The sequence below is a fragment of the Peromyscus eremicus genome, chromosome 8a (assembly GCF_949786415.1).
Source record: "Peromyscus eremicus chromosome 8a, PerEre_H2_v1, whole genome shotgun sequence".
NCBI classification, from domain to species: domain Eukaryota; kingdom Metazoa; phylum Chordata; class Mammalia; order Rodentia; family Cricetidae; genus Peromyscus; species Peromyscus eremicus.
Window position 1 is genome coordinate 85,842,027 of NC_081423.1, and position 12,269 is coordinate 85,854,295.

At 47.3% G+C, this 12,269-nt stretch overlaps 1 protein-coding gene across 2 annotated transcripts; it reads right to left on the reverse strand.

Moving 5' to 3' along the window:
* Positions 1-4,907: 4,907 nt before the first annotated feature.
* Lyzl6 (lysozyme like 6) lies at positions 4,908-12,118 on the reverse strand. Of its 2 annotated transcripts, none has more exons than XM_059269756.1 (5): positions 11,949-12,118; positions 9,954-10,139; positions 8,299-8,457; positions 7,126-7,204; positions 4,908-5,260 (listed from the first exon to the last, which is right to left on the reverse strand). In XM_059269756.1, exons 2-5 carry the CDS (start codon positions 10,093-10,095, stop codon positions 5,191-5,193), a joined length of 450 nt encoding a protein of 149 aa, XP_059125739.1. In that variant the 5' UTR covers positions 10,096-10,139; positions 11,949-12,118; the 3' UTR covers positions 4,908-5,190. The 2 variants fall into 2 exon arrangements, with proteins under 2 accessions (XP_059125739.1, XP_059125740.1); XM_059269757.1 differs by having other exon boundaries at positions 12,063-12,099.
* Between the last annotated feature and the right edge of the window lie 151 nt (positions 12,119-12,269).

A 12,269-nucleotide genomic window follows, 5' to 3' on the forward strand; every position in this document is an offset into this window, starting at 1 on the left:
TCGTTATTCGCCCAATAGGCCAATATTTTGTTCTTTTCTTATCCCAAAATCAAGCACAGTCCACACCATCTAGTAGGGGATTGATAGTATGTCAGCTGAATGACTGAATGAGTGAATAAATGATTTAAAAATGAAATTGCTCTATCTGAAGATCTAAAACTAATTGCCTGTTAGAAAGCTGACATGCCCAGCACTGTCAGGAAGATTGGCCGTGTGATAGTCACATTGGGCTTTTCTGGACAAGCAGGAAGCACAGAGCCGTTACCTAAGATAAGTTTACCACAGTTGTTGCTGGTAATCATCTTCCTTCATGAAGAGAAAATGAAGTAAAATTTTCTCTTAAGGTGCTTTTAAAAATATCATTCTCAGGCGGTGGTGGTGGTGGTGGTGCAAGCCTTTATTTTATTTTATTTTTTTTTTTGGTTTTTCGAGACAGGGTTTCTCTGTGTAGCTTTGCGCCTCTCCTGGAACTCACTTGGTAGCCCAGGCTGGCCTCGAACTCACAGAGATCCGCCTGGCTCTGCCTCCCGAGTGCTGGGATTAAAGGCGTGCGCCACCACCGCCCACTGGTGCAAGCCTTTAATCCCAGCACTCGGGAGGCAGAGGCAGGAGGATCTCTGTGAGTTCGAGGCCAGCCTGGGCTACCAAGTGAGTTCCAGGAAAGGCGCAAAGCTACACAGAGAAACCATGTCTCAAAAAAAAAAAATATCATTCTCTTTTCTATATTTGTAAAAGGTATGTGTCAGGGGGAACAAGGTAGCTGTATTCACCAAAGCTAAAAGAATACTTAAACTCTGTACTAAGTATGACTTCACTTATTCAATGATGGGCTTAATTTGTAAGATTCTTTTTTTTGTTTGTTTGTTTGTTTTGTTTTGTTTTTCTCTGTGTATCTGTGTAGCTTTGCACCTTTCCTGGCTCTCACTCTGTAGCCCAGGCTGGCCTCGAACTCACAGAGATCCGCCTGGCTCTGCCTCCCGAATGCTGGGATTAAAAGTGTACGCCACTGCCCTGCAACTTGTAAGATTCTTTTTTTTTTTTTTTTTTTTTTTTGGTTTTTTGAGACAGGGTTTCTCCGTGTAGCTTTGCGCCTGTCCTGGAACTCACTTGGTAGCCCAGGCTAGCCTCGAACTCACAGAGATCCGCCTGGCTCTACCTCCCGAGTGCTTAACACCTAAGATTTATGAAATAGTCCCAGTTTCCAAAAAGCAGGAAAAACTCACTACTGTTTTGTAATTTCTCCAGTGACATCTATACTATATAAATGCCTGGACCTGGTCACAGGTTAGAAACAGACCACAATTAAATAATTAAACAATGCATGACAGATGATCTCCTCCATCATTAGAAGTGGATGAACAAAGATGGAAGAAAGTGTTGAACAAGGTACAGAAGCAGAGATGGTGTAATAGGGATCCCTACTGAGGAAAGTTCTCAGAGTCAATAAAGTGGACGAGGAAAGCTACATGGACAAAGATAAGCAAAAAGACAGATCAGGTGGCCAATCAGTAACTGAAACGGTCCTTGAAAAGGACAGGTGTTTGAATTGAGAGTCATAGATGTGGCCCCGAGGCAGGCGCTGGGAAATTAAATCGGTTGGCATGCTGACATGGAAGAGGGTTTCTACAGCACATTAAAGAAGCCTATTTTCTGGGAAACGGTTACAACGGACAGTTTGTCAAACTCACACATCTTAAATCTACAGGAAAGCAACACAGCTAACCTCCTGTGATGTCTTAAATTTAAAGGCAACAGAAACCCGATGCGGAATAGTCTACATGAGTACACTTGGGTTTGACCTTTTACACCAGTCACTGCTGCAAACCTGGAAAAAAAAAAAATCATGTAACCATCCAGAAAGCCCTCGCGGCTCAAGTGAAAATACACCGAGATGCAGTCGTGAACCAGAGAGCCGCACAAACGCTAGGGCTGAGCTCAACTTCACTCCAGCTCCCTCATTTGTACCCACCTTCACGGACCACGTCTGAAGAGTCTCAAGCCTTCCGGTCTCAAGCCTTCGGGGCTCTCTGCGCGTCCCTGGCCCAGGAAAAGTTGAGGATGGTGTGGAAACCGGGGCCCGCTGCAGAGTTCGGGAAGGCCCGGATTAGCAACAGAAGGGCAAACTGGGAGAACGCTGTGAACGGGGAGAGAATGCTGTGGGAGGCCCACGACGTGAGCGCTCATCTCCCGCCCCAGTTCCCACGAGTCGCCGCCCTTCACCTCGCACGCACAGAGAGAGGCTTTTCCTCTGAGGAGGCGACGAGGGCGTGAGAAGTGCGGGTGGCTAAGGGCGCCCGGCGGGCTCACTGCCCACCGCCGGGTCCTGGACCTGTGTCAGCTGAAGCCATTACCTGCAGCCGGAGCTCCAAGGGGGAGGGACCGGGTCTCCCCAGGCGCGGGAGGTGGCCTCGTCCATCCTCCCTCCTCAGTGCAGCCTCCACCAGAGGGCCCAGAGCTCAGGTTTCCATTCAACGCTTTCGCGCTCTTGGTGCAACCCCTACATCCTCCCCTCAGTGCGCCTGCGCGGCGAGCAACGCCTGCACAGGCGCACGTGCGAAGGGTGTGGCCCGCGGCGGGCCAGCTTCGTCCTTCCCCTTGTCACCCGGCAGACCTCTGGTGTATAATCCTCGGCGCCAACCGCACCGCTCCAACGCTAGAGCTGACTCTAGTGCTCCTAACCAAGCATTTTTTTTTTCAAGGGTAGACGTACAGGATCCAGCTTCATCTTCACTTCCAAAAGAGTCTACTATCCAGTTAGCACTGTTGAACTGGTGGGAAATGACTTCTAAAGATGGGATCCTTTGAGTTAACTTTAAAGAGTTTTAATTATGCAAAACTAAGCCAGAATTCAACCACTAGGGGTCTAGCGTGAAACCTTTAAAGACATGTCCCTGCTTGTCCTGGAGTTTCTGCTGATGTGTATATGTGGAGTTTGGAGAGTGTGAGAAGCTGTGAGTTGAGAAGAAAAATTTGGAAAGGGATCAAAATGGACCCACATAAATCCTGGAGCTGATACACCTAAGGAAGGTGTTCCAGGAGATACAATGGGCTACTTGTTGGAGTAACGCGCAGAGAGAAGGTGAGACCTACGACTCAGTAATTGTAGGCTTTCGGAGGACGACGAAAGGACTGAAGAACATTTGAGTTCTGTATGACAGCCCTCGGCTCCATACTGGTCTATGATGACGTTTTCACCTGTCCGCAACAAAATAGTAAATTTTATTTTAATGTTTACAAGTGCCTTTGCCTGCATGTATGACTGTGCACCACACATACTTGTTGCCCACGGAGGCCAGAAGATGGTGTTGGATCCCCTGGAACTAGAATTACAGGCAGTTGTGAGCTGCCATGTGGGTGCTAGGAATTGAGCCTGTGTTTTCTAAAAGAGCAGCCAGTGCTCTTAACCACTGAGCCATCTCTCCAGTCCTGACAATATTAGTTTTTCATTTTATAAAATGAAGTGTATTATATTCCCCTCTCCTGCATGTATGACTTCCATAAAAGTTTGATGCTAGAAATTATTTTACCAAAAAATGCTGAGACTAGTTGTAATATTCTTAACGAAGTATTGAAATCAAGTTCGAATTTGTGATGATTAATCCTTATCAGCTTGACTAGATTTAGGATCGCCATGGAAACACACCATGGGGTGTGTCTGGGAGGATAGTTCCAGGAAAGTTTTAACTGAGGAAGGAAGACCGACTTGAATGTGGGTGGCACTATCCCTTGGTCTGGGGTTCTGGACCAATCAAAAAGGAGAAAGCGAGCTAGCTGAACATCAGCGTGCATCTCTTTCTGCTTTCTAATTGCAGATGCCATGTGATCAATTAGTCTCACACTCCTGCTGCCATGTCAACCGTGATGGACTGGACCCTCAAACTATGAGCCAAAGAATGAAAAATAAGAAATAAAACCCTGGGTTTTTCGGGTATTTTGACACAAGATAAGTATCTAATGTGGGGCTCTTCTGGCTTAGTTACTGATTGACTTCCTACTTGCTTGTGAAATATAGAAGTCAGGAAGCTAGTGAACAGTCAGATCCTTGTCGATGCGGTTAAAGCTCGGGGTAGAGGACTAAGTGGCCCACGTGAACACTCTAGTTAGACACTACTGATAGTGGCTGTGTGCAGGCCATTTCCCCAGCTGTCCCTTTTCTGCCTTTGTGCCGTGTCCTTAAGCAAATTATACTCCATGTCTGCTCCTGCCAAACCAATCAGATCCTATCCAGAAAAGCTTTCATGCGCACGCGCATGCACGTGTGTGTGTGTGTGTGTGTGTGTGTGTGTGTGTGTGTGTGGTACACCCACATATCACTGCACAGGTGTATAGGTCAGGACAACTTCCAGGAGTCAGTTTTCTTCTACCATGTAGGTTCCTGGGATTGAACTCAGGTCCTCAGGCTTGGCAGCAAGCACTCTTGCCTGCTGAACCATTTTGCTGGTCCTCTTCTACTTTTTTAAAAATTATTATTTTTTTGATAATCTAGATTCTCATTCATTCTCTCCAAGTCATTGGCACCTGTTACCATTTTTTTTTTTTATCTCAGTCCCATTTTCTCCATTTCAATGCCAGACCCTCAGCCCCACTGGCTACCTATATCTGAATCTTCTATTAACCTTTAAAAATAGTTGTTGGGGTGTAATTACTAATAGCTTGGTACTGTTTCTAAGCAACAAGTATAGATTTTAGTAAATATTTTATCACCCACTGTAATGTCTGTGGCTGGCTCTTCTTCACTAACTTAATTGTGAATCCCTTAAGAGCAACATATATATATATATATATATATGTGTGTGTGTGTGTGTGTGTGTGTGTGTGTGTGTCAGTCTTCCCTTTTCTCATGCCTAGAACACTCTTAAAGTGGTACGTACTCAAATGTAAGTGGAATTAAGAACTAAATAAACACATTCTTTGCCCAGAGTGTGCTTTAATAAATTTTTAAAAAATAATTGTATTTATTTGACGTCTTCTTGGTTTGCAAATGACAGTTAAGAACAAAGGAACTGGGTCTGGATGAACACAAGCACGGAACCTCCGTAAGACATTTTCCCCTGGGACTCTGGTCATTTTTACTTGTGAGTGGGAAGAGAAGAAAATAGTGTGAGGTGAAAGCAAGAAGATGAAGTAGTGAAGAATCTCCCAGTAGAAGAGGGGTTCTGGAGTGACTCTCCGGTGGGTCTGCACCCTGGTTCATCCCAGATGGCATCCTGTCATCCAATAGGAGAGCGGCCGTTCGGAACAGTGCAACCTCCATTCTACCCTGTGGAGTAAAGAGAAGGTTTTCGTTCTCTGTTTAATTGCTGCTTCCCCACATTGTGATCTAGTATTGGAGACGCCTCCCTGCAAAGCAGCACCCAGAGTCCACTTCATTCCTGACTGGGCTGTCCTTTCTGATTCTTCTTTGAGGTTCCCTCACTCCTGGGGCTTGCCCTCTTCCCTCATTCATAAGCATCCACATTTTTAATTCCTCACTTCCCTTTGAAGGTGGGGGTCACTATTCTATAGGATTTAGAGCTAATTAAAACAAAATCCTAGTTGCAACCTTTGAACCTCCCCTTCAAAAAGGATCAGCCCCGATGATCATTAAGTTTCCTTCCTGGATCTTGTTTTGAGCATGCAACACTTACAACCCTTTGCATTCTTACCAGTTCCTGTATATGGGGCCATTTGTATTAGTTTTATGTCCAGTTTGAAGCACAGAAAAGATTAAGTGGTCCCCTATGCCTCCAGTTTTGAGGAGCTGAAAACTTTGAGGTATCTGTACCACTAAGGAGTCCCTTTTAATAGGAAATATTGTTGATTATGAGAAGGCCTCTGCAGGAGACACGTTTGTATAACGACTTGGCTATGCTTTCGGCGGATTGGATCAAGGGGGAAAACACTGGTTCACACTGAACCAATTAGAGTCGCTGTATCAGGAACTTTGACCAGGACTTGACTAACCCATCCACCAAGGACTTCAAGTTATAGACTTGGGATGCTGTCTTGTGGATTGGAGAGCAGGGGATGCTGGTCTGCAGAGATTGGTGACTTGAACGTGGAAGCCGTGGAAGCAGAACTGGCCATGAGAAGCCTCTCCTGAGGTTCCAACTTTCTCCTGAGGCCCAGCTGCATCCCTTCAGTGGGCTCAGTAAGAGACATCCTCTCAAAATAAATTTCTGGGCTGGGCGATGGTTCACAAACATAAAGACCAGAGCTGGAATTCCCCCCAAAACCCACATAAGTGTCAGGAAGGCCTGTCCACCTCGAATTCCAGTGTTCTGAGCGCTGAGACAGGGGATTCCTGGAACAAACTGCTTAGCCAGACTAGCCAAATCTGTGAGCCCTGGGTACAATTTGGAGACTGCTGAATGAGTAAGGTGAAGAGAGACTGAGGAAGACTCCATCAACATCAGGCCTCCACACACATGTACGCAGACGTGCATGCCACACACATACACAAACTAAAAATAAGTAAAGTAAACATGTGCACAAATAGTTTTCCTCTGCTAAGTCAAGTTGCTTTGTCTTATTATAATCAAAAGTTATTGCAGGGCAATTGTGGTTCACACCTTTAATCCCAGCATTGGAAGGTAGAGGCAGGTGGATCTCTGTGAGTTCAAGGCCAGCCTGGTCTAAAAAGCAAGTTTCAGGACAGCTAGAGCTACACAGAGAAACCCTGCCTCGAAAAACAAAACAAAAACCAAAAAAAAGAAAGAAAGAAAGAAAGAAAGAAAGAAAAGTTATTAATTCAATATCAGAGAAAGAACCAACCCCAGGTATTATGTCAAAGAATGCTATTCACTACCCCATCTTTTTCCTTTTTTTAATTTTTTGAGGTTTTCATTTTTATTTTGTATATGAGAGTATTTGCCTGTGTACCATGTGCATGCAATGCCAGTGGAGGCCAGAAGAGGGTGTTGGTTCCCCTAGGACTGGAGTTGCCGATGTTTGTGATCTGTCCTGTGGGTGCCAGGAATTGAACCAGGGTCCTCTGAAAGAGCAGCCAGTGATATTAACCACTGAACCATCTCTCCAGCTCCGTGTTTTTCTAAACCTCTGTAAGCGATTGCCCACAAGTCCTTGTCCACTGCCTCTCACTCTGTCATATGCTCCTCCTAACTCGATCCCACCCAGCCTCCTCACCAGTTTCTCATCCCTCCTGATCCAGACACAATCTTTTTCGCACAGTGGATAGATGGAAGGAGGTTGGGACCCAGCATATCTGAAAAGAAAGAGGAGGTCACCTGTGATATGTTCAAAGGCTAATCCCAAAGACTAAACAGACACTGTCTCTGCCTGCACTTGTCAACCTAGGGCCTGAGCACTTCCAGATTAGGCAAGGCCTCCATCCTAGGGACCCATTTGGATAGCCCTGCTGTGGCTGCCAGAGATGGGAAGTGGGGCCCGGAGGAGACTGACCCTGCCCACTGCTGTTCCTCCAGCCAGGGTAGGTAATGGCTCACCCAGAGTTTTCAGATTTCTGGGAGGAAAGGGTGTAAAAACAGACAACACACAGACCAAGAAAAAGTCCTGCTTATAAAGGGGTCTGTAGGTGAGAAACCCAAGAATGTTAGGGTAGGAAGGAGACACTGGTCCTGTCAAGCCTCCTAGATTAGCTTTGAGGCAAGAAATTTGTACTTGGCCTTTGATCCGGCCGTTAGCCTGGGAACCAGTGAATGGTTATACCTGAGCATTTAAGGCCGAAAGTCACATTTCCAGGCTCCCTCCCTCCTTTCCCCTTCCCTCCCTCCCTCCTCCCCTCCCTCCCTCCCTCCCTCCTCCCCTCCCTCCCTCCCTCCCTCCTCCCCTCCCTCCCTCCCTCCCTCCCTCCTCCCCTCCTTCCCTCCCTTCCTCAGACAGCATCTCATTGTATGGCCCCAGGCCAGCCTTGAATTTCTGGGCTCAGACAGTCCTCCCGCCTCAGCCTCCCAAATAGGTGGTACTAAAGACAACAGCCCTTAGAAGTTCTCTGAGCCTAAATTTGCTCATCTGGGAAGCAGGGATCATAAAGTTTCTGTTGTGTGGAAGGGTGGATAAAATGAGCTATGCATATGATACGCTCAATACAGAACATGTTGTTAATTAGTGTGCCTGCAATGCCACTCCCAGCCATTAAGAGTCTTTCTGGATCCTCCTCAAGGGACCCTCCAGACCCCACGCAAGGATGGGGTATTAAGACTGTGGAGCTATTCCTCTGCTCAGTTAAGGGACTCCTTGCTCTCTAAACCATCCCTGGAAGGACATGCCTAGGCTGTGCCTGTAAGTAGGGCCTGGTTTCCTCTCTCAGCCCTCCCACCCCAGGGCTCCCAGCCAGACCTTCACAGTCCGTGTGGCAGAAGTTCTCTGAATGACTCAGGTAGTCGTTGCACCAGTAATGGCTGTTGATCTGGAAGATTCCATAGTCGAAGCTGCCGTCTACATTCTCGTTCACCTTTGATGTGTTGAAGTTGCTTTCCACAAAAGCCAAGCACAGCCCTTAGAACAGAGAGAAGAGGCTTGGGCGTTAGAAGGACGCAAGCTGAGTGGGAAGGAGTCGACTGAACAAAAGTGGGAGCAAGGCATCAGGAGAGGGAACAAGGCCCAAGAGGCTAGCTATTCCTGAAGAGCTAGAAGTACCCACAGACTCCATCCGTCCTTCAGTCCATTTCCCTGTCCATTTGTACAGCCGCCCCCCCTATCTTTCCACCCACTTATGTTTTCTGCACTTGCTGAGTACCTACTGTGTGCCAGGACACACATGCACACGCACACGCACACGCACACACAGCAGGAGAAGTGGAGAAAGTGTTACAAGGCAGGTGTGCACAGATTTCCCATGGAAAGGAAAGAGCCCTTCCATGCAGGACCATGGACAAAGCCTTTGCACTGGCTGCTCCTTTGGCCTGGAGTGCCTTTCCTCTAGACATTTGTCGCTTCTTTCAACACTGCCCAGGGTCACTTCCCCAGAGTCTGTCTCTGACCTCCTCACTTCAGCAGTTACCTTTGCACATGTATTTGCTTTTAAGGTTTTTTTTTTTTTAAGTGTGTGTGTGTGGGGGGGGGGTTGCAGGGCAAGTGGGCAGACAGACAGACACAGAGAGAATGGGAATGCATGTTGAAGTTAGAAGACAACTTTTGGAGAGGGTTCTCCTCTTTGCTTTTCTTGTTTCTGCAGCTGCGTCACGGACTCCAGGCTGGCCGGCGTGTGTGGACTCCAGGCTGGCCGGCCCGGGAGCTTCAGGGTAATTTCCCTTCCTCTGCACTCATTTCGCCATAGAGTCCTGGGGTTATAGGTGTGGTAAAACAGAGTCATCTTTAATTATGTGTGTCTCTGTGCGTGACTTCAGGGTACGTGTGGAGGCCAGAGGTGTCAGGTTTCCTGGAGATGGAGTTGCAGGTGGTTGTGAGCTGTTTGACATGGGTGCTGGGACTCAAATCCAGATGTTCTGGAGGACCAGAACATCTTCTTAACTGCTGAGCCATTTCTCCAGCTCCAACTTTCCAAAACAATGTTGGTTTTAGGGGTCAAACTCAAGTTGTCAGGCTCACAGGGCAAGTGCTTTTACCTGCTGAGCCATCTTAAGCCTTTTTTCGTCTGCTTGTTTGAGACAAGAACTTGCTATCTAGCCCTGCTTGGCTTCATAGCAACCCTCTTGCTTTCGACTCTGGGAATCACAGACCTGCATCATACACTTAGAGCATGTGTCACCACCAGCCAAGACTTTATGTCTGCGTGTGTGTTTGTTGCTGCTCTTGCCCCTCCTAGAATGTGATCACTGTGAGGGAAAGAATTTGATTACATTTAAAACAGTGGTGCATAATAAGTGCTCAGTTAATAGTTGTTGGTTTAAATGCAGCATGTTGGGAAAGGCTTCTTGGTGGGGGCGAGAGATGGTTCTTTGAACTTGACTTTGAAAGACAAATGGCAAAGGAGGGAAGCGGGTAAGAGAGCTAGAGGAGGGGTGGAGAGGAGCTGAGGCAGTGGCACTCACAGTCCGTCAGGGAGTAGCCCTCAAACCCATCCAAGTCCTCCTCGTGCAGTATCTTGGCCAAGGCACAGCGATTGATGAGGTCTCCACCATTCACCACCAGGAGGCAACTTGCCATGCAGATAAGCAGCACCTTCATCGTCATCAAAAGGAACGAGGTGCCTGCCAGCCTCTGAGAGCCTGGGGGATCTGAGGAGAGAAACCGCATTTTCCTGCTCACTCAATGCACAATTCCTGGTGAGTTTCAGTGCCCCCCTCTACCCCAATCTCACTTTACAGCCCAAGCCTATCCTGGAAATCAGTATGTAACCAGGCTGGCCTTCAGCAATCCTCCTGTCTCTGCTTCCAGAGCCTTAGCGTCACAGACAAGAGCCACCACACTCAACTCATTTTTTAATTCATATCATATTTTTGGTCACGGAAAATTGAAACACAAAAGGAGAGAGAGTAATCTCATGATCCTCCACATACCCATTGCCCAGATTCAACAGCTCAAAATCAAGACCACCCTGGCTCCATCTGCAGGTCCTCCTGTAATTAGGCACAGGCAGCATTTGGGTGCCAGGTTGACAAAGGAGAGAAGAATAGATTGTGCTTCACCAGCATTTGTGCTATGAATTTGAGCACGTGCCTTCAGAGGAAGGACTGGAACACTGGGGTGCCAATCTCCCCCAAGCCATACTCCCAGACACATGAAACATGACCTTCACCTCTGCAAACTATGCCTTATGCAATTCCTGGTGGGTTACTTGTAGATTCTGTTGGCTTGTTTCTGTCAAGGTGCATATCAGAAAGCAAGTAAAAGTAACCTTGTTATAGAAATAACCTGCACTTTAATGCGCTCTCTCTCTCTCTCTCTCTCTCTCTCTCTCTCTCTCTCTCTCTCTCTCTCTCTCTCTCTCTCTCTCTGTGTGTGTGTGTGTGTGTGTGTGTGTGTGTGTGTGTGTGTGTGTGTGTGTTTGAAGATCAAGGACTCTGAATTCCCACCCACTGCCAGCTATCAAAGACTGGACTGCTGTGTGACTTTGAACAACATACTTATCTCTCCGGACCCCATGTGTGAAATGAAAATTTATTTATTAATACCTACCCAATCAGAATGATGGTATGATTAAGATACATAATAAACACCCAAGACTTTGTTTCGCGTTCCTTACAAAGTGGAACCGAGACTCCTAGGAATGTGGCAGATTTCTGGACTACAATAGGAATATGGTGTGGGCATAATGATTGGTTTGAACAAGAACTACCATGGGCACCAAGTCTGAGGTGGTGGAAGCTAGAGAAATATCAGGGCTTGTATACATGGTCTTGGTCCTCCCCATATTGCTTAGAAAAACCCAGACAGTGTTTTGACCTTGCAACTAAAATTAACATTGTCAGTGAGGGACAAAGGGACACTCTGTACCTCTAGATACATAAACTCTTGTGAGGTGCTCTGGCCAAGGATGGGAAGCCTGGGGAAGAAATGAAGAAGAGAGTATCTGTAAAATAACTGTGTTCTCTCCTTCAAAATGTTCACTCCATGAGAGCACATGGGGCCTGCTCCTGTCATAGGATGTACGTCTTTCCCTTTAAACCAGGTGTATGGTGTTGAGAGCAAAGGCCAGGATCCCTCCACCTTCCCCTCAGCATCTGCAGGGGCAAGATGGCTTCTCTGGTGACCTTGCTTGCCCCCTGGTCTCCTGTTCTGTCTGTCTTTGCCACACAGCATGCACTCGGGAGGGACGTTCTTTGGCTGTTCTCACTATCCCACTCTATCGTTGCAAAGAGAACAAATGGCCCTGTTGAATTAGGATTTCAGGTAAATAGCAAATTGCTGTTTAACGGACAGATACATGCAGCCCTCCCCATTCTGAGTCAGAATGTCCCTCTGAGATAGGTTTCTCAGAGCCTTAGGATGCTGAAAGGTCTGCCTTGGGCCATTACACCTCTCAAGGATTCCCCTTGGGGTGACAGTGGTCCCATCATAGGGCTCTATCCAGCTTCCAAGCCTACCTACTTCTCTGGCCCTAACTCCCAGCCAGCCCAGGGCCTTCTGGAAGGATCTACAGGACAAGGTGGTTTGTGGCAGGAACCTCCTCTTCCTCACCAAGCACTCTCCAGCCCCACCTGGCTAACGGTTCTCCTTCTTCTCGAGAAGGCACGTGTTCTTGACCACCCCAGCCTTCTGGAACCCTGGTTCTATGATGTCATCACTGCCGTAAATATGCTGGTTTGAACTGTGCAAAACTGTCTAAGCTTTAGGTAGCAATGGCAGATGGGTCTGGAAGGCAAGGTGTCCCATGTAAGGCAGACCAACAGGCAGAACCCTTCCAC